At 47.2% G+C, this 24100-nt stretch overlaps 1 protein-coding gene across 4 annotated transcripts in view; it reads left to right on the top strand.

The window, feature by feature from the left end:
- Positions 1 to 24100, top strand: part of GHDC (GH3 domain containing) — a 240302-nt gene that overhangs the window by 68804 nt on the left and 147398 nt on the right. For all 4 annotated transcript variants that reach the window (XM_086924132.1, XM_086924134.1, XM_086924133.1 and 1 more), the window contains 2 exons: positions 13 to 202; positions 5734 to 5805. In XM_086924132.1, coding sequence (XP_086780258.1) covers positions 13 to 202; positions 5734 to 5805 — 262 coding nt within the window. The remainder of the gene's footprint in view (positions 1 to 12; positions 203 to 5733; positions 5806 to 24100) is intronic.

Consider the following 24100-nt stretch of genomic DNA (forward strand, 5'->3'; position numbering starts at 1 on the left):
AAAACCCTGCAGGTTTGATTGGGGTCAATCTCTGGCCAGAGAAGTCGGAGCGTCACTACGTGCTGTGCCCTCGCTCAATGTTTTGTGAGTTCATTCCACTAGGACTCTGTGAAGAGGCGCCAACACACACTCTTGCAATGCATGAAGTGAAGGAGAAGGAGCTTTACGAATTGGTGGTGACAAACCATGCTGGTCTGTACAGGTGAGAGTTCAGTGGAAATTGTCAAATTGTGGACACCTTTGGGCTGATCAGTGGAGAGGCATCCTGTCCTGCACAGGTTGTGAATACTACATCACTATGCGTATAACCTAGTTGTATATACCTGTAATGTGTATTTGCACTCATTGGCACGCTCATACAGTGCAGATTGCGGAATTAGTGTTGCACATGTATATGCCTATTTCTACATTATATAATGGTGATGCCATTTGAATATGTATCCCCATCTAAGTCCAGTCCTATCCATAGATTTATGTCCTCATGATTATGCTACTGTTTTTAGTACCACACATGCTGAACAGTTGGTGACACCTTTGCACTGTGCATAGCTTCACTGTGGCTTGTTTGGACCATCAGCAGATGCCCATTTATGCATATTGACCATTGCCTCGCAGTCGCACCCACATACACTGCTGTTTCCTGTAGAAGGCGGGCAATAACTCAGAAACACATGTCTTAAAGAAACCATTACTGGCAGTGCCAACATTGGTGGCAACAAAACGTAATTGTGAGTAATTGAAACACACGAACTACTTCTACTATAATGCTTTCTGAGAATATATGCTGGTCTGCTGGCAGTGTGTTATCTTCATGTTGTCTTTTGAGTTCCTCCATGCCTACAAGGGATATCCCAGCATGCTTAGTTAAGTCATTCTTTTTTGTCTTGTGCAGATATCTATATTTTTCTACTGATGATTACCCTGAAGCAGACTTGGTTTCCTTTGCCCCGCTCTCATGTAGGGTTTTACTCTTTTCTATTTATAACCTAATTGAGATTCGTGGTGTATGTTGCAAGAGTCTAGGCCACTAGAAAATTCAGGAAGGTCTGAAGAACCAGTGCTAAGTGCCATGGATGTCCACTATCCTTCTCCTAACGTCTAAACCTATTCCTTGTATAAACCCTATAGGAATTCTCTAGCAAACCCCTAGTTGTTTATTCTGACTAGCCGGTGGCAACCTGGCCATAGATAAGTCTGGGCAGCGAAACAGTTTGGTTGATTGGTGAGTATTAGTTTTAGAACTGTTAGTCATGCAGGCATTAAAACCACTTGCAATACAGGCAAACTTACACTTGAAGCTGCATCATCTGATACTTGTATTGCAGTTCCCTGTTGCCTACAAGTCGTGCATGACATTTCAACTCATTGCTGATTCTGGCAGCACACTCCTCTTTCAGCTTGGCAGCCAGTGTCTGATATTGGGAATATCTGCAAGCCAACTCAGGTTAGAGAGAGACAAATGTGACCAAGGCTTGAAGGCTACTCAAGGGTTTCTTGCCTGATCACCATAAGAAAGTGAATAATTTCAGAAATCCATCTCATCTGGTCAGAACTGGCCATTCTGAAATTCTGGCATTTCTGCAGTGAGCTGTAGGCTATGGATCAACTTTCAGACCTTGAATGGCTGCCATGATCCTACCTTGCCCCAAATCCCCCATTCTAGTCATGGCTTCCTGCAGTGTGAGACTGGTTTAAACAGTTTTGCCATGACGATCTTGGTATTGAGTCCATATTTCCTATGGTGCTATCTGAGCATGGCTGCTAATGGCTCCACAGCCAGCGCAAAAAGCAGCGGAGAGAGCGGGCAGCCCTGCCGCGTCCCTCAGTCCCACTCACCGCAACCTCGGCTCCGCTGGTTATACCACTCTCCGTCGTCTCCTGGCCCAGTGCGCCCACCTCCAGGCGCTGTGCATCAAGTCAGCAGCGACGGAGCCCTTGTCAATCACAGCTGCCGTCACAGCTTCTCTCTTAGCAGGGAGCCCAGCTACCCGGGGGTGGGGGGAGTACAACCCATTAATCATTATCCATGCTTACGGCTAAATGTACAGCAGCTGGACCCAGGCCAAGAATGGAATGGGGAAACCCATTCGACAAAGCACACTCAGGAGATAATCCCATTCAAGGGACTCAAATGCCTTGGTGGCATCTAAGAACACTGCCACTGCCTCCAAGTCTGGATCCATATCCTGCAGTAAAACAAATAATGTGCACAGATTATGGAATGTCGCCCTCCCAGGTGTGAACCCTGACTGATCTGGCAAAACCAGTACGTTCAAAAGCAAGTACAATCTGTTTACTATTACTTTTGATAGTATTTTCGCGTCACAGTTTAGGAGCGACAAGGGGCGATACGAGTCACATTTCGCAGCCGGCTGCCCCTGCTTAGGTATGGATATTATGAGTGCCTCTCTTAATGTCTCCGGAAGCCTCCCCAGTTCCAGAGCCTCCTCCTATAGCTTTTTTACAATTGTATAATATATATATATATATATATATATATATATATAGTAAAATCAGGATATATTGCGATCAGTCCTCAGTTCTTTCTTTTATCTTGCCAGTTTTAAAGCAGTGTCGCGATACCGATAATTTAAAATCCTGGCGATTATTGGTCTCAGTGGGGTTCCAGGCTGAGGACGAGCAGCAGGCAACCGATGCGCCCGTTCTACTATGAGCATGGTAGAGAACGCGGTTTTTCCAAAGACTATCGTTATTAGGCGTTCAACAAATTACTCCATTCCACAACACCGGACCAGCATATCTCAACATACGACTCCGCTTGTACACGCCCAACCGCCAGCTCCGCTCCGCCGACCTCGCCCCCGACACAGGCACCCTTATCCGAAGAGCGACCTCCGGCGGCAGATTATTATCCCACCTCGCTGCCAAGACCTGGAACACCCTCCCCACCCTCCTAGGGCAGACCCAGGACCTGCTAACCTTCAGAAGACTCCTCAAGACCTGGCTATTTGAGCAGTAACAGGACCCCCACCCCCCCCCCCCATTTCCTTGAGACCCTTATGGGTAAGTAGTGCGCTTTACAAATGTTGTGATTGATTGATTCTCCCTGTGTTGGCGGATCCTGCTGCTCCTAAGATTCTGATGTTATTGCACCGTGATCGCACTTCTAGGTCCTCATTCTTTGCTGCTATTACTCTCAGTAGTTTGTCAATATCTGATAATTGCGTTTTTCGGCTATTTTCGATATCTTAGATCGCAGATCTGCGGTGTTCTGCTTCCTTTAGTCTCTCGTCATGCTGCTCAATTTTACGAGTGAGTAGGTCCACCCGTGCATTCATACTGTCCATCTTAGTTTCAATAGAGACAGGACTGCTTTTCATAGTGAGGAGCAATTCTTTCAAATTACTTGCAGAGGGCTATGCTTCGTCAGATGGGCTGTCTGCCTCTGGGCCTCAAATTGCAGTTTTGGTTGCTTGCCGTAATTTTTGCACATTATTTCATCTTGCCGCGATATGGGCTGCCTCAGTACAGTCCTGCGTGATATGCGCACAGATTTTCCTCTTCTGGCGTCTAAGGAGAATCAGCAGTCGAGATGGGGGGCCTATGCTTCAGCCCAAGCCTCCAGACAAGCGGATCCGGCTACTATAGTACATTTTCCAGTTCAGCGCCCTCCCTCCCGTTTGTGGAAATGTTGTTAGCCTCACCAATTTTGAGTCTGCACCTTCTGGTCTGTGTGTACCATCCGATCACTCTTGTTGTCGCCCGCTAGTCCCCGCTGCTTTCCAGGTGCTACCAGAGATATCAGTGAAGACCTCACAGTGAAGTGCGTTTGTGCATTTTTTTATTCTGCACTGGGCTCCACACAGGTCCCACGCTGGCGCCTTACTCCTCATAAGCAAGTGTGGGCATCTATCTGGTCACATCCCACCGTGCAGATTTCACTTTAGGCAGCACGAGTTCTGAGCCCCACTGCGAGGCCTACCGTCGCATCACCCCCGTCGTCACTGCAACAGTCGCGATGCAGCACCCGGTCCGGTAAGCAATACACGTGGCGGAGGGCTCCCTGGCCTTCTTTGCCACACTACTCACTTCCAAGAAGGGCCGCAGGGGGGCTGTAATTGTTCAGTAACCGATGCAGGACCCACCACTGCTCAATCTTCAGGGGTTGACAGTGCACCCAGATGTTTACCTTTATTCTCACTTTTTATTTTCCCTTGACTTGTGTTGACCCCTGAAAGTGCCTTGGCAATGCCAATCTCTGCTCGATCCTTGCACAACTCCCACACCTTTCGTCCTGCCCTCCGTGAGTGAGCGCAGGTGTCAATCCTCTTGCATGGTGTAGCTTGCAGTCCAGTGCACCTCGCCGCCGTGAGGCCCCCCAATCACAGCACTCCCAACAGCACTGCCTCATACGCGGAAGCACCAGGCCTTGGATCGGCAGTCCCCACGGCGGTAAGCTCCTCTTTCTTTTTGGGGCCTCTTTTCACACTCTTCACCTCCTTCTTTGTGCGGGCTCGCACCGAAGGGAGGGCAGCAGACCCACTCACCGCAACCTCGGCTCCGCTGGTTATACCACTCTCCGTCGTCTCCTGGCCCAGTGCGCCCACCTCCAGGCGCTGTGCGTCAAGTCAGCAGCAACGGAGCCCTTGTCAATCACAGCTGCCGTCACAGCTTCTCTCTTAGCAGGGAGCCCAGCCACCCGCTCGGTCGCAGCTTGTCAGCGGCGCTCAGCACACCCCAGATGGCCGCCATTTTGGGACCCACTCGCCGACCTTTAGATGTGGATCTCCGCTCCCAGTGAGAATATCGCCGCGCCACGGCCCGTTTATCTTCCATGGCGTCCCAGCAAGTTAATTACATCGCTGATTATCCTTTGGGCACCTTCTCTGCTCTCCTGGAACAGGATAATGCTGTTTATTCGCTCTAGGCTGTGAGAGCCTCATGCAAGTGCGCCCAACTAGCTGGCGGACCCTTCAGCGCCCCTGGAAGTGCAATCTTTATCAGCATAATAATGCTGTGTATCGTCTGCCAGAACTGTAAGATTGAGACTTTCTGGGAAGATCTGATTTCTGTAGTGGCTTTTACGTTTTGTCGGTGACCTCAAGCCTTTAAAACATCACAATCCTCTCTGGACTTTTTTAGAGCTCTTACATACCTGTCTACCTCTTGGCTAACTTATGCGAACTCCCTAGCTAATGCACATTTCAGCTAATCCCCTCTATGTATCCCCTTCCCAGCCTCCTTAGTCACCGATCTGAACCCAGTCTGCAGATTGCATATGTATCAATGGCCCTAGCACCTTCTCCTCTGATATAATTTGCTGAATGTTCAGTGGTCTTATCTGCAAAACCCGCATAAAACTAATGTAGCAAAGCGTTCATAATGTTCTACTGCACATCCCACATAAATGTCCGCTGCTCAGTTGGTTTTATGGCATTTGGTATTATCTCCTAAACCTCATCCAGTGTTTCCTCTCGAACACTTACCAATACCCCCCTGCCCAAACCTTATGTACAGTCCTCCTTGGGCACCGTAACATTCACCCATTAATAGTCCATATCCTTTAATTCATTACTCTGCGGTTTTCCATCTTCCTGCAAAAGTCTATTACATTACACCTACCCAAGGTTAACCACATTTTACTAATCTTTTTATGAACACCCTTCATTGACTTCAGTGATCAAAGTTTGGTCTTTGTGAGTAAGCAGGCTTCATTTCCACAGCCTGTAATCTTGTTAACTAATGGATACTGCTCTTATTTTTCATTCTTAGGTACCGTATCGGAGATGTTGTGAGAGTGGCCGGATTCCACAATCAGTGTCCTGTGGTCGAGTTCATGTTCAGGTTGGTGTAACCAAATAGTCATTAAGAGAATAAGGGTTCCTGGTTTATGAATACATGAGGCCTATGCATTTTACAGGACAAAGAGTGATTCTAAGTTTGCAGCTGAACAATCCTATTCAATTAGTGACTCTGGTTCTGACACAAAAGCTGAGTCCACATTATGATATTGAGATCGCCTTGGAAATTTCTTCCAATGCAACACTTCCCAGACTTAAGTCCCTCATTATGAGTGCTCCTTGTTTGTTTTGTTGGTTAACTCCAAGACTTTGGCTGCTTACACCAGCTGAAATATCTGTCTAAAACTCTTTGAATTGGTGTTGAAACGCAGTAACCCGCGTATAATTCCTCAAATACATTTAACAGCCCACGCCCCCTGAATTATTAGGACCACTTATAATGACTGCCTAGGTATAGCTGATTGTTAACTCCCACCTCACTGCTTGTAGTTCACGATGCCTAATAATTCCCTTCACCTTAGGGGTTGATGGTAAATTTGATCGTACAAGCCATGCAAGCTGTGCTACTGCTTATTTCTTAAAATGTCTTGTTTATTTTAAAAAATGTTAATAAAGAAAACTGATCCCTAATTCCATCCAACTCATGCAGAAATTTGCAGCAGTATTATCAGTGGTGGCTGGCAATCGTTATAAGTGGTGAGCATATTACTTGATCCAAATTGGAATCAACTCCATGCCACACCATGAAAGTACCTAGTACTTAGAAATAGTCGGGGCAGTCTGAATCCTGAAATCGTCAGATTTATGCAACATTTACTAAAGCCAGGTTGTCCATACTACAATAACACATGCGATCTTAACATCAGATCACATAACTTTAATCCCTTATAGTCTCTACTAGGCTGCACATAAATAGGTCTTTTTCTCTGCTGCTCAGCAGGCAGAGAAAGTGCAATTTCTTCTTCATTTAAAATTGGTATTGGGATGTTAAATACTGTTGCTTCTACTTTTTCTCACTAATTGCACGATTATTAACTTGCAAGGTTTAATTTGTAACTTGTGAGTGGTTTTAGAGGTATTATGGAGTTCATGTTCCAATCCAGTATAATTATTTATCTACACAAGGTGGTCTCGGCTGTTCTCATTTTACAGATCCCAATGTATTCTTTTTTTTATATATGATCGTGCACGATAACAATATTCAGCTTGCCAATGGTGTTGGACCTTCCCTTCGGGGACCTTTTATTACTCCATCGTTGTATACTCACAAACATAGATCCGTCAGCAAACCGTTCCAGCAGAGACCACCTTGTGAAGTTAAAGATTGATACTGGATTGAAACCCTGGAGTTTTTGTCTGTAATGCGACAGCCACAAATCGACTTATGATAGAGGGAGCTCTCCGTGTCTGATAATGAGATGGTAACGGGCTACGGGCTACGAAAGAACAAACCCTACACTTTTTGAGGGGAAAAAAGTTGATAATCTGATCTAGGTTCTGAGGTAGTGGTTAGAAAGTAATAATTCCACCGAAACATGGCTTGATCATCTGTGGAGTGCTCCAAATATGAGACAACTATTGTGGGGAAAAAAGAAAATGTTCTCCAAATTCGCTTTTTTTGTTGTTGTGAGAAGTGGCATTTGTGACTGATTAAGTGGCGTATTTGTATGCGTATGAAATGAGTAAATAATTATGGTTCTTTGTAAAGCCGTGTGCAGTTGATGGATTTTATAATGTACTATGTGAAAAAGACAACAATAATGAGATGAGAAACTAACTAAGTGTATTAAAAAGAGAATGGGTTCACTAATTAATTGCATTATTAATTCTGTGGAGAAGAAACATAGGGTGATCAGATATGTCATATTTTACTACCTGATGGTGAGATGATTAAAGTGGAAATACAGGTTCAATGAGAGCATAGTTTCCTTCACATATGAAATATTTTAAGAAAAATTAACAAATTATTCACTACACACATCCCACTCAGTCATTAGTTTTGTGCACCAATGACTTTTGATAGTTGAACATTTTTTAAGATCCCATCAAGTAATATTTTAGACCCATTTCAATTCGACAGCTCTGAGTGATCTTATTACCAACTACCTTATCTATCTTCACTAGGACCCTGTAAACAAGCAGATGATTGTGCAATCCCTGGGTACGAGTAGGTCCATAAAGCAGGTTCCTACTTTTGTTTGATGTGCTTCAAGAGGCACAACCACTGTAGACACCCTTGCTTGGTATGTACACACCAATTAATCACTCTACAAAATCGTGGGGCAGAGGTGAGGGTTGCATTTGGAACTTCTCTCCCCCTCTTCACTTTCATTCTCCCTCTTCTCACCTTTACATCTTTTGCATTCATTTATTTTGAGAATCCTCTCACACTATTAAGGTTATTCTAGTTGAGATGCCCTTTGAGATCACTGTAGCACTTTTCGAATTGTGGTTCATTCATTCGCTAATTTTTCCATTCCTTCATTTTTTGTAACCCCTCAGATTCTATTATGTTTTTTTGTAGCAGAGTTATATGGCTGAGATACCCGCCACCCCCTCTCAACACAATCCCCAAAGGAGGGAAACCGGAAACAGTTCTTGAAGTTTTTGGAAGAGGGAGGGAGTGACCCTCCCCGGCCGTATTTATTAAAACAAAAAATTAAAACATTAAACAGTTTCATATTAATGTACAATTTCATTACCACATTGCGATGTTTGGCTAACCTTAACAGATTCTCTAATACAGAGGTTCTCCTAGCCGAACTAACAACCTACAAAACATTTTCTTGAAATATTGAAATTGTACATCCTAACGTTTAAGGGCCAACGGCAAGGTCGTAACCGGTGTCAAGATCCCTAACCAGAAATACCCCCCCCCACTTGGGAGGGGCGACAGCACTGAGGCGTACCTCAAGTGCAACTACCAATTTCCCTTGACTTGACGGGGGCCCCAATAAACTCGACGCCACTTAAAGGTCGTTCGAGGACTCGTGTGAGTATCTAGAAGGTAGCGTAGACCTCCCCCCAAACCCCACACAACTTACCACATCTGCCGTCGCAGACGTCACTGGCCCCGGGAAATTCCCCAGGAGGGGGCTGTAACCCCTCCTACACAGGAAGGGGCCTTGACCGCCTTTCCTTTCCTTCCGGCGGCCCATCCTTAGAAGGGACCGCCTCCCCGTTGAGGGGCCAAAGGCCACCTCTCCCGAGCGCTCCCATCCGTGTTGGGTGACGCCCACTCATAGGGATCTTCCAATTACTGCTCACCGATCATGACCTTACCGCCCGACCAAAATAAATACGACAATGCTAACTAAACAAACAATACATTGGCCACTATGACCAAAATAAGCATGCTTATAAATGGACACTAAAAACCGAATATCTTTAATCACAAAACATACCTAAAATCGACCAACTTTATTACACACTCAATATCAACACGATAATACCACAACCTGTAAACGAAATAGAATTATTGATCCATTTTATTACAAACAACTGGCTGTCTTCAGGGGCTGGTGGGTGGGTCAAAATTGGCTCTTCGTTCCGTCTCGAGCTCACGTGCAGCGAGGGGGTGCAGCTTCAGAGCACAGGAACAAGAGGATGTCTTCTGGTCTTGCGTCCCTTTTTATCCGTCTTCAGGGCGGGCGTAAACCCGCCCCTGCCTGCCCCGAGGGCGTGGCCAGCCGCGTCAGTGTCTAGGCCAGCCCACTCTAGGGCGGGAAAGAGCGCGCCCCGGCTACGCCGCTTCGGGCATACCAGCCGAGCCGCGCCTCCCGCCCAAAATGGCTTCCCGGGGGGATTGAGGTACTCTGCCATACGTTCGGGGGGACCGAGTGGTCGCCCCTTTCCATTCTTAATTTGACCTTTTCATTCGCAAGATAACTGTGCCTAGGGACCTATGCTGCACAGAATTGATGAGGCCCAACCAAGTCTAAAACATGTCCAGGGTTGCTGGTAATCTTGCTCTGAACAATGAGGCCTGGCTGTGCAATATAAACTGGCCCCTTTGGTATGTGTCAAACTAATTTGCATATAGCTAGTACCGGTCTATGATTATACGAGCTAGTAAAAAGGATGAAATGCAATGTGCCCACAGTGCTTACCTGTGGTTCAAGTTGATTTGAGCATTTTCATCCAGCACTTTAATGCTTTTTCTGTTCTGTATGACGGTGGGGATGTGTGTGCTGGTGAAATTGTACCACCAACTAACAGCTAACAGAGTGATAGTGAATCCATCCTGCACTATCTTTATCAATATTTTTATTCTTCCCCATTACACTCCCCCAAGACCACTACTGTACACTTCTCCCCAGCTAGTACTACTCTTCAAGCAGACAATGTTGCATTTCTAGCCTTGTGCAAAATAATAAGGTATGAGATTTCTAGTTTTTAAAGCAATGTGCTAACTAGGTAGGTGATGCAAAATATTTTCTCTCACTGGCACAACTGTTATGAAAAAATAGAATTTTCGCAGGAAAACAAAAAAGCTTTAATGATATTACTGCTAGACAGTACTGCAGTAGTGCATGACTGGATTTGGCCTCTGGATAAATAGGTGGCTGACTATGGTTTGTTCAGTTATATGTTTAGATGCATTCCTAAGTACTGCATGCAGTTTTGGGCATCTAGGAGTCCATTATGTGGCTTGGTGGGTGTTGTGGGGGGAGGGGAATATATGTGGAATGTGGTGATGGGCAACGGGTATTAACATGCTTTGATTGGAGACTTGGTTAAACAGGAAAATTGGTTTAAGAATGTTGTTTTTATTCATTTTTAAAGCTAAGGAGAGCGTGTTGACATTGATGCTGCATTGAGATTGTTGCCAGCCAAACATCAAGTACTCTGAGGGTTCTGCACCCAAAACATGTCATGCTGATATTCATATACAGAAGGCTTGCCCTATGCCTGGGGTTTTGGGTTTAGGGACCCATGTTCTAATAAGTCTAAATTGATTATTGGGAGTCAACTGTATAGAATCATTTTGGGCCACCCTCGATCCTACTTTCATCCCTCACTCCTCATCTCTCACTCATAATCCATCTTCGTTCATTTCATCATTAGTCCTCAAGTTTATCTCATCCCACTTCCATCATCCCTCATCCATTATCATTCATCATCCCTCATTGTTTGTTGCTCATCTACAATCCCTCATCATCATTGTGGGAACTTTTTCAGAAACCCCATGGCAGATAAGTTGCTAGGCTCAGATTGTGGAGATTAAAGTATATATGTCCTGTTATCCTAGGGATTACGTTTATTATTGGTCCCAAAACCGAGCCCCAAGAACACCATTTTAGCACTTGAATTTTAGGATAGCAAAGTTGAGCAGTCCAAGGATTCAGGGAGGTAAAGTGAGATTGAAGACTCTGAAATCAACAACCCATTCCATAGCAATCAAATATATCAATGTCCAGCCAGTGTTTTTACGTAAGAAAGAAAAGAAACTTTACTTCCGCACACAACACAATACTTGACATAATTATCATATGGCACTTGAAGTAGTACATTTATATTTCAAGTACTAATCACAGCGATCTTGGATAAAAGCATAGGTTGTTCCTTTTGGGAGCGTATCAAGTGATAACTTGATGCCAAATGGACCTTAGCCCTCTTGGAGGATTTTGGAGGAGCTCTTTGTGAGGAGCTCCTGTGGTCTGGTTGACTGATACAACATGACATGCTTGAGTAAACTTACTGTGGCATTCTGCCATTTTTTACAGCGACTTGCACGGTCGTCAAATTCCTCATCTTGAGCATAGTAGTAAAATTCTTTATTCGGTTTAAATAAATAGAACCATAAAAGATACATAAAATCAGATAAAACGCTCAGTGTATCACTTCAGTATCATAAAATGCACAACCAAAGTGCAAAAAGAGGGTCAAAGTACATATCCACAGTGCAATAAACATTTTCGAGCATATTATCGGCCTAAGAGGACAAAGTGTCACTCAAGGCACAGTTTAGAAGCAGTTTTAAACAAGCATTTACAATGCAACGGTCTCGCCTTTGCAAAAGTTAGAGCTATACACACACACAGCCACACACACACACACAGAGCCACACACACACAGAGCCACACACACACACAGAGCCACACTCAATCATTTGTAAAAAAAATGTTGTTAATTGACACACTAAACTTTTCATTCATTCACCCTACGAGAAGGGGGTAATCACCCTGCTTAGCAACTTTTAGGGTACCTACAACTGCCAATATCATCTAGTATTTCACACTATAAAGAGGTCTGAACAGGGAGTTGAGGACGTAAGCAGAAGATAAAAACAATGCCACTTACTTCAACTACAACAACAACAAGCAAGCAACTGGTTAAACATGTCTAGGTACCAAACAGGGGCAACAAGCCACAGTAATGAAACAAACAGAAAGTAAGAGGGTGCACCAAAGGGAGGAATGTGGGGGTGGATCAGCACACACCATGCTGCTCCTTACCAGCTTATGATATTTAATATGTTTGGCCTAAATCTAGAGCTGCTCAAGTCACATTGTAATACAAGCATTTGCAATGCAATAGGTCTCGCATTAGGAAAGTTTGAGCTATTGGTATTGTAAATGACAATTGTTTTTATTCATGTGTTGGTTTTGAAAATAGCGAAATTAATAGCTTTGTCATTTACAATGCCAATAGTTATAACTTTCGCAAATGTGACACCTATAGCATTTGTAATGCAATATGTGTTGTATTTACGTGACTTAGATGTATTGCTATTACAAATAACAATGGCTTTTAATTTTTTTAAATAATTAATACTTAAATAAAAGTCAGTGTAATTTATGATGGCAATAGCTTAAACGTCCGTCAATAACTTTTGTGAAGATTATGTTCAGTGTATTTTATTGTGATGAAAATCCAAGAACAGAAGTGAAATAATAACATCTTTTTGTGACATTTGTAATAAAGCTTGAAACATTGAGAGAACATATTTGAACCAGGTGTTGTTGAATGGTTGCACAGATTGATGCTGTGGTGGCGCTGAGTGATGTTGTGATGGTGACGAGGGATGCTGTGGCGTTCAGTGATGCTGTGGTAGCACATAGTGATGTTGTGGTGCCCCTGAGTGATGCTGTTGTGGCGCTGAGTGATGCTGTGGTGATGCGATAGATAGAGTGAGTGCAATAGATAGACCGAGTGAGTGCGATAGATAGATAGAGTGAGGGAGATAGATAGATAGAGGGAGGGAGATAGGTAGAGTGAGTGTGATAGATGGATAGAGTGAGGGCGATAGATAGATAGAGGGAGGGCGATAGATAGATAGAGGGAGGGAGATAGATAGAGTGAGTGTGATAGATGGATAGAGTGAGGGCGATAGATAGAAGGAGGGTGATAGAGGGAGGGCGATAGATAGATCGAGTGAGGGAAATAGATAGAGTGAGGGCGATAGATAGATAGATAGATAGATAGATAGACAGATAGAGTGAGGGCGATAGACAGATAGAGTGATGGTGATAGATAGACAGATAGAGTGAGGGAGATAGATAGATAGATAGAGCGAGGGCGATAGGTAGATAGAGTGAGAGCCAATGGATGCCACACCATTGCATACAGTAATCGCCCAAGCTGCATCAAATAAGGGACATAGAGTCACTTTGTTAAAGGTAATGAGGATGATGAGCCGAGATGAAGAATATGCCAGCACAAATTGTATATGATGCATATAGATTAAGCAGCAGTAAATAAGCGGTTTGACCCAAAATTTCTCCGGTCAGTTGAGACTAAACATATGAATGTTATACGTGAAGATATTGTGATGTGTTTAAAATCACACTCTTTATTTTCTTATTGCAAGTGCATCCTGACATGAGCAAATGGCCTAAAGACAATACTCACTACTCACGTGCAATAAAAATTTTCAAGTAAGTAGTGACAATGCCTGGCCCTTCAGGTAGCACTTTCCCTCAGAATCAGAAGGGGTAATAGTTCCAGTCAACTGGACACTCTTGGCGCCAGAAGCAGGAACGTGAAAACAAACATCCACCGTCTCCGGAGTTCTGAAGGCCATCTGCCTCGCTGACTCTGCCCCTTCCTGCAGCTTTACTTAACTCTGCCTGTCATTACACAGGGCGTCACTCCTGTTCTTATGAAAAACCAGAGGCCACAGAACTCACAGCAGGAGCTAAATGCACGACATTTCAGTGCTCTGGGACAACGAATGATAAAAAAAATAAGCCCTGATCCCTAAAAATGGCGGCCAGTGCCCCTCCCCCGCATGCAATCCTGGCACAAACTAAGCACTGCGCCCGGTGAAAATCATTCGATTAACTGGAACTCATTTAATTTCACCCATGCATAGCTGCTGAACCCCTGAATGCAGCAATTGGCAGATGGCCAGTTTATCTTTGCAAAGGGCTGACACTGCCTGTTTATTATGTTTTCATCCGTTTGAAGTAGACCGATTTTGGCGGACGATTCAAATTATGCCTATTGATGCATTATGTGGCAAATGCGGCACATTTGTAAGTACCTGGAAGACACAGCGGAAGCAAACTCGCATACTTTCAGTGTCCGTGGACATAGGTAAACACTTTCTGGCGCTGAGAGCGCAGTAGTGCCACGCCACAGCTGGCCTATGCAATGCTCGCTTAGCCTGAAGCAAATGCACCCACCTGCTGGCTTCCATCGCCGCTCCGTGCCTTTGCTGACTGGTTCCGACCACCATCAGCGGTCGAGTGACTGGCCGCGCGCCTGTAAAACAGGAGCTGCTAGCTCAGCACCAACCCGCGTGCAGCTGCCGGCCAAGGGCTTGTCATCGGAAGTCCTATCCGAAAACACTGTCCGGACCAACATGCAAAGCGGCTAAGCCAGCGACAAGCCCCCTCTCTCGATCTCTGCTCTGCCTGGCACTACAGCCCAGATAGGATGTGGTTTAACGACCAGAGTTGCCGGCTTCGCGCTGCAACGCCAGGCGAGCCCTAAAAATGAAGCAATGTGCATTTCCATTGTGCAAGGAATATTAACACACAACCAGATGACTGGAATAACAAGTGGATATTATCAACCATAGAAACACACAAATGAAACAACTAACAAAAAACACAGGAATCCCACCCAAGCAAAAATTTAATTTAGGCCATGCCTCCTGTATTTTGACAATGCTGCTTAAAAAGAACCTTCCATTCACGCAGTGCGGATATCCCCAAGCCTAAAAAGAAAGAGCATTGCAGGCCTTACTTGGTTAAGATTTGCAGCTTATAGGATGGGTATCAGAATTATTTTCCTGGTAAAAGTATAATAAGTGCAAAACAAAACAGCATGTGCAATGGTCTGATTTGAAATTTTGTCACACTCCAACTGGCCATGGGTACCCTGGGCTTCCCAGCCTTTGGGGAAGCTGCTTAGAGAAAGAAGATTCCTTCTGAACCTTGAAAAAGGCTGGCAATTATATGCATTAGTAGCCTATGTCAGATACGGCTCAATGGAGTGTATAGTTTTGATCAAACAATGAGTTTTTATTTGGTATTTTCACCAGTACATTCTGGCCCTGAGGCCCGATTACATACGCATTACAACAGCATAGCTGGTACAAGAGAAGAAATTGAACTGTAACAACTTACTTTGGCACAGGTAATTCACCCCACTCCAGCTCATGTGAAGCCAATCAAATGTCCAGTGGAATCATAGCTGTTGACCTTGGAAGACACAAAACCCACAAGCATGAGTGATTTCTACTATGGAGGTTCCCGGGGGAGGGATCTGAGGCAGATCAATACCTCTGTATATGGCCCAACTCAACCAAATCTTGTGATGCTTCTGTGGGCAGCTATGTGCCCACATGCATCTATCTATGGTGCGTTTCCACCCCCCCCCCCCCCTCACGGACAGTGACAAAGTCCCCTGTTGAGCAATGTCTCGCTTAACTAGCGTTACTCCGAGAAAAAGAAGGTGTTGCTTATATCGGTTATCACGGATTCCCTCCGTGTTATGTAATAAAAATAGTTTGGGGTCTAGGGCTAGTTGCCACGATAAGACTTGCTCTAAGCAGGACGCCACCCTTCGCCAGAAGGACAGAAGCACCTTGTAGCTCCACACCGTGTGCACAAAAGTTGTCTCTTTGTCCCCACAACGGACACAGTTGGGGGACGGCATCACACCCATTCGCCACAGCCAGGACTTAGTGTATTACACACTGTGTAGATCCTTAAATTGAATGAGGCGATACTGGGTTGAAATAGCAGCTCTATGATGGCTGGTTAGAGCTTCGGTCCAATCGTCGGTGGTGAGATCTGGGATATCTCCCTCCCAGGTAGCCCGCAGTGTATCTAATATGGTGCAGTTATGAGTGATTAGCCTCTGGTAAACCTGTTGATTCTTGTGTAAGCCTAAGTCTCTCATCAGTAAACGTCCCTCCAGTAGGTGAAAGTCCGGCAGGTCCATTAGGAAACGTATGTATGGCATCAGTGCATGCCTGAGTTGAAGGTATCTGTAGAATTGACTTTGATGTAGCTGGAATTCTATTTGTAATTGTTGGAAGGACTTAAGTACAGACCTGCACATTACGTCCCCAAGCGTTGAAATCCCAATATTGTCCCAAGCCCTAAACCCGGGTAGTCTGGCAATTTGGTGTAGGTAAGTGCCGTACCAGAGTGGAGTTGTCTGCTTCAGTCGCCCTCGCCAGCCCATCCTTCTAACTGAATCCCGCCATAGTCATATGACCACATTACACGCTGGTGGCAGGTGATCCAGATTTTACCTGGAGTATAGGAGGTCGAGCAAGGTGCATTGCTCGTCTTTTGACCGTGAAAGCCAGATCTGTTTGCGCACTATTCCACCACTCGTTAATATTGAGTAGGTTAGAGGCTGTGTGGTAGGTAGAAATGTCAGCTGCAGCGATCCCTCCGCAATAAGTAGTTTGGGTGCATGTCAGAATAGCCCCCCCGAACTGCGCCTCCTTCCTACAGGAACTGGTTCAAGAGCGTGATTATTTGCCGGAACCATGAAGGTGGGATGTCATATGGGAAGTTTTGAATTCGGTATAGTATTTGCGGGAGGGAGACCGACTTAAAGATGGCCGACCGCCCATATAAGGATTAAAGCAGAGGTGACCGTTCTTTAATCTCCTCCCTAAGTTGTGGCACGATCTGGGCAACATTATGTGATCATGAGACTGTTGGGCGCAGGCAAATAAATACCCCTAGGTACCGGAACCCCTCTGTAGCGCGTGTGAGTTGCAACAAACATGTGCCCCTCTCTGAATCCCCACAGACCGGAAATAGTACGGACTTCGCCATATTAGTTTTAAGCCCAGTGGTTTCACCGAATACTCGCAGGATTTGCAAGATACTTGGGCCAGAAAACTGGGGGTCTGTGAAAAACAGGACGTCATCCGCATACAATGCAATTCTATTCGATGTTTCTGCAGGCTAGTCATATCCCTGCAACAGGGTATCTCTCCTTACCCATGTCGCCAGGGGCTCGATCGCTAAAGCAAAGAGTAAGTGGAAGAGTGGAAACCCCAGTCTTTTGCTCCGATGGATGGGCAATCATTCCGAGTGCGTCCCCGACACCCCCACTGAGGTCAAAAGACCTGTGTATAGCAGGTGGACATATGAAAGGAAACGTGGGCCGAAGTTGAGTGTTTGCAAGAGGAGAAATAAATACTCCCAGCTAAGGGAGTCGTAGGTCTTATCAATGTCAGCAAGTAGTAGGGCTGCAGGGAGGCCAAGATCTGGGGCTTTAGCGATGGCATTATGCACCCTACGAATGTTGTGTCGTGTGGATCTATGCAGCATAAGCCTGCTTGGTCCGGGTTGACTAGCTCATGGATGTACGTGCATAGACGGTCTGCCAGTACCTTAGCTAAGAGTTTAGGCTCGAAGTTTAAGATCGACATAGGGTGATATGTGGAGTGCTCCTCCGGTGGACGACCTTGCTTGTGGTACACCACTATTTCCGCGAGCCGCCAATCTGGTAGAAGGATGCGCTGCTCAATGGCTTCATGGAGTGCCGCAAGGAGGTGTGGGCCCAGGAGGGACATATGGGATCGTAGAAATTCGCTCGGGAACCTGTTGGGTCCCGGAGCTTTGCCCGGTCGTAGGCTCAACAGAGCTTGTTTAAGTTCTTCGACTGTAATCGGTTCATCCAATTTCTACCGAATGTGGTCTGGAAACGATTTCGGGGGTATGTTTCTGAGGAATTCCTCGATTTGGTCTCCGGTTATGTTGTCGTTTCATGTGTAATGTGGAGTAATAGGATGCGAACACTTGAGCAACTGCGGGAGGTGCAGTACACAGAGTCCCCTCTGAGTTACGTAGCGCCAAAACTGGGGGAGTGGGGGGGGGGAGTCGACAACGTCGCCTGACCGAGACGGTGCAGCATTTTACTAGATTTGTCCCCCACTGATATATTCTGAATGGGACGCCTGCCAGATATGCTGAGCTTCGTTTGTAAGCAGTTGCTGTAGCTCCTGTTGCGCAATGAGGAGATGGTTAGTGGCATTGGGTCGGGTGTTGTCTTTGACTTTGGTCTCTAGTGCGCTTTGGCGTGCCTCAAGCTCTACCACCTCTGCCTGACGGCGGCGCTTCTCCCCGTCGCGGTGACTAATATCCACTACATGTATTGTAGGCTTAAGTGCCTCCCAAAGTACCGAACCGGAGGGGGCAGTGTCTACGTTGTAGTCTAAATAGTCTACAATGATTTGCCTAATGATGGCGTGATAGGACAGGTCATTCACTTGCCAAGGTGACATACCCCATATGAAAGGGGATGAACAAGGTCCTATATGTAGCTTCAGTATTTCCGGGGCGTCATATGAGAGCCCTTTAGGAAGGATGGAAACTCCAGTAACTCTGTGCATGTATGCCATTGGAAGGAAGAAATAGTCAATTCTAGAGAGGGAGCCGTGTACCACCGAGAGGTATGTGAAGCCAGACTCCCCTGGGTGATATGCGCGCCATGCATCAGACCACCCCAAGGTAGAGACCGGGCTGTGTAGTCTAGTTTCCCCTGTTTTCCGCCTCTGGCCCACCGCCCGCCAGTGGTCGAAGGGAGCCATGGTATTGTTCCACCCCTCCTCCCCCTCTATCACTGTTAGGTTGTCCGGGAGCTCCCCCAAAGGTGTATAGTTTTGTCTACCAGTGTTTGCCCCGGCAGAGGTGGAGCATAGAAACTGCGAAGTGTAAGGGATTCCCACTGTATTGTGCCTGTGATGAAGGTGTACTTCCCACCCGGGTCAGACACGGTTGTGGAGATGCTGTACGGGACCCTGCGTTGCACTAGGATTGCTGTACCTCGCAACCCCAGGACAAACCCAGAGTGGAAAAACCTGGGTGAACTCATATCGGGCCAGGCAGAGTGCATATGGGTTTCTTGCATAGCAGTATGTCTGCTTCTAGCCTGTTAGCTTGTTTCAGAACTGCTCCCCGCTTGATGTTGTCTAGTACCCCGCGGACATTCCACGTAATGATCTCAGGCCCACCGGGCCCTATGTTAGCGGTATAGCCATCTATCCCTCTAAGGGGATGCCATACGCGAAGGGTGTGTAAGGTGTATGGTGTAATCATACTTGTGGCTTCTCTGAAATAAACGTTTCAAAACTAAAAACAACTCTCTCTCCCGCCCCCCCCCCCCCACCCCAAGACTTCCAACAACACAAAGTATCTGTCACAGTCATGATTAATCGCGGGCCACTATAAGTGATTCGGAGGGACTCCCGCCAATGGTTTCCCCAACAACCCAATCCCATCAACCATAATGTCTCAGGGCGTGTAGGTAGCGCTTGTTAGCGTCTGCTGAGCCGTGTAATGTTCCACGGACGAGCTCTTCGATCCAGGTCTAAGTGAGGGCTCTCCGGGGGCGCACCTCTGGATTCCTCTGGGATGTATGTGATATTCACAACTCGTCACCCTGCACCCGAGAACACCAACTGGATCTTGACCTATGCCATCGCTTGGAAGTAGATTTTTTTTTTAGGCCGATTCCTTATTCTACGTCTGCGGAATGGCGGTGTTGCCTGGGGTGGGGCCTCCTCCATCAGCACCGGTGGCCCTGGCTAGGGCAGTAGCATATTGATCTAGGGTACTTTTTTGGAGGCCAGCTCTGAGGCCTTGTCCTTCGTCATGTTGCTGAGAGGCCAGAGGCCCCTTCCCCGTCCCACCACCTGCGCCAATGGTCCTTTAAAGGGAGAAGGGGGGCCGCGGGGAGGGCGGGGTATTTGCTGCATCGCCCCATCCTGCAGCCGGGCCTCACGGACACAGTCCACCCCAGGCCGCAAGCCGCCCCAGGCCTTTCCCGGCCGCTTCCGCAGCCCGAGGACAGACCACAAGGCAGACCCCCTAAGGAGATCTCACCCGCCGGACCTCCAGCCTGCGGTACTTTCCCCTCTTCGTCCGCTGCTGTATCCTCACGGCAACCACACCGGCTATGAAGATAGGTAACAGTCTCAGTGCCCTTCTTAGGCCCCCTGAATCCCAGGCAGTGGCGCAAAAGAACCCCAAAAAAAAAACAATGATGCGCTCCGGAGTCCCCGCCCCAGGCAGAGATATCACTGGGGAGTCAGCTTCCTCTGGACATTATCCTGTGGGGCCGGGTGGGCAAGGTTTCCCTTGTGTAACACTTCTCCTCGTGCCTTATCGCATTGTCCAATAACCCCCTGGCTGGCGTTCTCCCAGGGTGTGGTACGCAGTCTTATAACGCGCACCTGCCCTACAAGGCCTGAGGCTCCAGCACTTCGTCAATTCTCAGCATGATGCGGTTGAGGGAGGAAAGGAAGCAGAGGGGAGAATGTGGGTGGCACTCCAGTGCCCCCAGCCCCAGGAGGGGTGCAGGGCCTCTTGCTGTGGGATCTACTTGGTCTTGGCCCAGTCTGCAGGACCCGGCAATGCGGGTACAAGTCTAAGGCTGAAGTGCATGCGGCCGACTTCCCACCTAGCGCACTCCTTGCGAGAAGTCAATTGCCCCACACAGTGGGCCTACCTCACCAGATCAGAGCACATCTTAGCATCGACGCTGGGCTTCATGCATTACCCCCAGGTCCCTTATGTCCTCATCCCATTCATTACAAAGAGATGACCATCTCCCGACAGAAAAAAACGAGAGGAATGCTGGGACCTTAATACTGCCCCTCCCACCGGGAGTACATAAGCAGTTTTGCTTCCTTTTTTAGGTTTTGCCTCGCCGAAGGATGCGCTCTGCGCATCCTTTCGGCGCAGGCGAAATCCTGTTGAGTTCCATAGTGTGGCTTGGTTCGGCCCTCGTCCTTGATTGGCTGGCTCCGTAAACGGAGCCTTGCCATTGGACGAGGGGCCTGTCCGTCAATGCCGGACCAGACACGGGGGCGTTCCCGACATTCTTTGGCTTTTGCCGACGTCACGGGACGCCGGGAACGCCCCCGTGTCTGGTCCGGCATTGCCGGCACTACTGCGTCTCTTCTTCCCGTTTCCCGCCCCGTGACTGGCCGGCCGGCCAATCCTAGCGCGGCCGGCCGGAAGTGCCCGCCCCCCGCAACAAGAAGGAAGACGGCAAGCAGTATGGCGGCGCCCGCGGGGTGCTTCCCCGAGTAGCATTTGTTTTATCGACACTGAGGGGATGAAGTCTGAGCGGGCCCAGCCTTACTTGGAATCTCTGCCCTCCAGATTACAGCTGATCTCTGCCGCGGCGGTCCAGCCAGATCTCGTGCACCCTCTACATTAGGGTGAGTTGAGTGGCAGGAGAGCCAGGCATGCCCCATGCAGCAGACAGCTTTTCTTTACTCTCTGTATTCATTTATACGTGAATGAATGAAGCCTCTGTTTATACTCTACGGAAGAAGATAACCTTTTCGTGGACCACCAAAGCATTTTTTCTCTCAAGTAAGCACAGGAGCGTCACATTCTTAACACACTCCTTTCTGCCTCCCAGAATAAAATAGGTTTTCTGTTAAACACCTGCGATGTTGCAGTGTGCAGAAAACGAGTCTACATGTCTGCACGTCCTGTAATAAAAGGCGTGCCACTTTTATCTTGCATATCCGAAGTATGTTTTAAACCATCCTCAGTTTCATGTTTCGTTGTGCCCACACTATAAGGAAGTCTCATGTTCCATTAAGAAGCTGCCCTGCAGCGCAGCACTGTACATGTCACGTGGTATGTTGATATTTATGTAGCGCCCAGTCTGACAGGAGTGTGACCTCGCAGCACTATGGGCTGTCTGGGGGCGCCTCGGCAAGTGATTCTAGGCTTTCGATTGCTCCTAGCGTGTGACTCATTGTATCACGACGACATGTTGTGTGTTTTGTTCTCTGGCCCCTCTGTTTGGGGAGCTGTGCCCTGTTCGGTGAGCTGTCATTGTGTGGGTGTGGTCTCTGAGAGGTGTGTGGTGTGTGGGTGTGGTGTGTGTGGGTGTGGTGTCTGTGTGGTGGGTGGGTGTGGTGTGTGTGTGTGTGTGGGTGTGGTATCTGAGAGGTGTGTGGTGGGTGTTTACCGATTATTTATGCAAATCTTAGGTGAGTAAGATGCCCTTTGTCCGGTTAGATGGAACCTCGAGCCTCACGTTGCTGACTGTTGGATGTTTGTGCGTGGTGTGCACGAGGCAAGTGCTGCCATGAGCAGCACCATAGCCTGGAATATTGTTGTATAAACTTCTATGTGTTTGTTTGTGTGCGTGCGTGCGTGCGTGTGTGTGTGTGTGTGTGTGTGAGCGTGCGTGCGTGTCTGGTGTTGGGTTTGTGTTACTATCCTTGTGGATACTTCCGTGTGTAAACCCACTCACGCTGTGGTGACTTCATTGCACTTTGGGGTCCTGAACCCAGGTCCCCACAAGCCAATTACTTCTAAACTATAGAAAATGACCCCAGAAACATCTGCAATGATTTTCACACTTAAAAAAACTGACCTTGTGGGGACCTGTGTTTCCAATGTGTGTTTCTTTTTTTGCTCAGTCTTGCTCCTGTAGACAGGAGGTGGTACTGCAGCCTCAAACACCCCTTGGAAACCCAACACACTTAAGGCGTGCCACTTTTATCTTGCATATCCGAAGTATGTTTTAAACCATCCTCAGTTTCATGTTTCGTTGTGCCCACACTATAAGGAAGTCTCATGTTCCATTAAGAAGCTGCCCTGCAGCGCAGCACTGTACATGTCACGTGGTATGTTGATATTTATGTAGCGCCCAGTCTGACAGGAGTGTGACCTCGCAGCACTATGGGCTGTCTGGGGGCGCCTCGGCAAGTGATTCTAGGCTTTCGATTGCTCCTAGCGTGTGACTCATTGTATCACGACGACATGTTGTGTGTTTTGTTCTCTGGCCCCTCTGTTTGGGGAGCTGTGCCCTGTTCGGTGAGCTGTCATTGTGTGGGTGTGGTCTCTGAGAGGTGTGTGGTGTGTGGGTGTGGTGTGTGTGGGTGTGGTGTCTGTGTGGTGGGTGGGTGTGGTGTGTGTGTGTGTGTGGGTGTGGTATCTGAGAGGTGTGTGGTGGGTGTTTACCGATTATTTATGCAAATCTTAGGTGAGTAAGATGCCCTTTGTCCGGTTAGATGGAACCTCGAGCCTCACGTTGCTGACTGTTGGATGTTTGTGCGTGGTGTGCACGAGGCAAGTGCTGCCATGAGCAGCACCATAGCCTGGAATATTGTTGTATAAACTTCTATGTGTTTGTTTGTGTGCGTGCGTGCGTGCGTGTGTGTGTGTGTGTGTGTGTGAGCGTGCGTGCGTGTCTGGTGTTGGGTTTGTGTTACTATCCTTGTGGATACTTCCGTGTGTAAACCCACTCACGCTGTGGTGACTTCATTGCACTTTGGGGTCCTGAACCCAGGTCCCCACAAGTGTGCAGAAAACGAGTCTACATGTCTGCACGTCCTGTAATAAAAGGCGTGCCACTTTTATCTTGCATATCCGAAGTATGTTTTAAACCATCCTCAGTTTCATGTTTCGTTGTGCCCACACTATAAGGAAGTCTCATGTTCCATTAAGAAGCTGCCCTGCAGCGCAGCACTGTACATGTCACGTGGTATGTTGATATTTATGTAGCGCCCAGTCTGACAGGAGTGTGACCTCGCAGCACTATGGGCTGTCTGGGGGCGCCTCGGCAAGTGATTCTAGGCTTTCGATTGCTCCTAGCGTGTGACTCATTGTATCACGACGACATGTTGTGTGTTTTGTTCTCTGGCCCCTCTGTTTGGGGAGCTGTGCCCTGTTCGGTGAGCTGTCATTGTGTGGGTGTGGTCTCTGAGAGGTGTGTGGTGTGTGGGTGTGGTGTGTGTGGGTGTGGTGTCTGTGTGGTGGGTGGGTGTGGTGTGTGTGTGTGTGTGGGTGTGGTATCTGAGAGGTGTGTGGTGGGTGTTTACCGATTATTTATGCAAATCTTAGGTGAGTAAGATGCCCTTTGTCCGGTTAGATGGAACC

The sequence above is a fragment of the Lissotriton vulgaris genome, chromosome 5 (genome assembly GCF_964263255.1).
Source record: "Lissotriton vulgaris chromosome 5, aLisVul1.2, whole genome shotgun sequence".
NCBI classification, from domain to species: Eukaryota; Metazoa; Chordata; class Amphibia; order Caudata; family Salamandridae; genus Lissotriton; species Lissotriton vulgaris.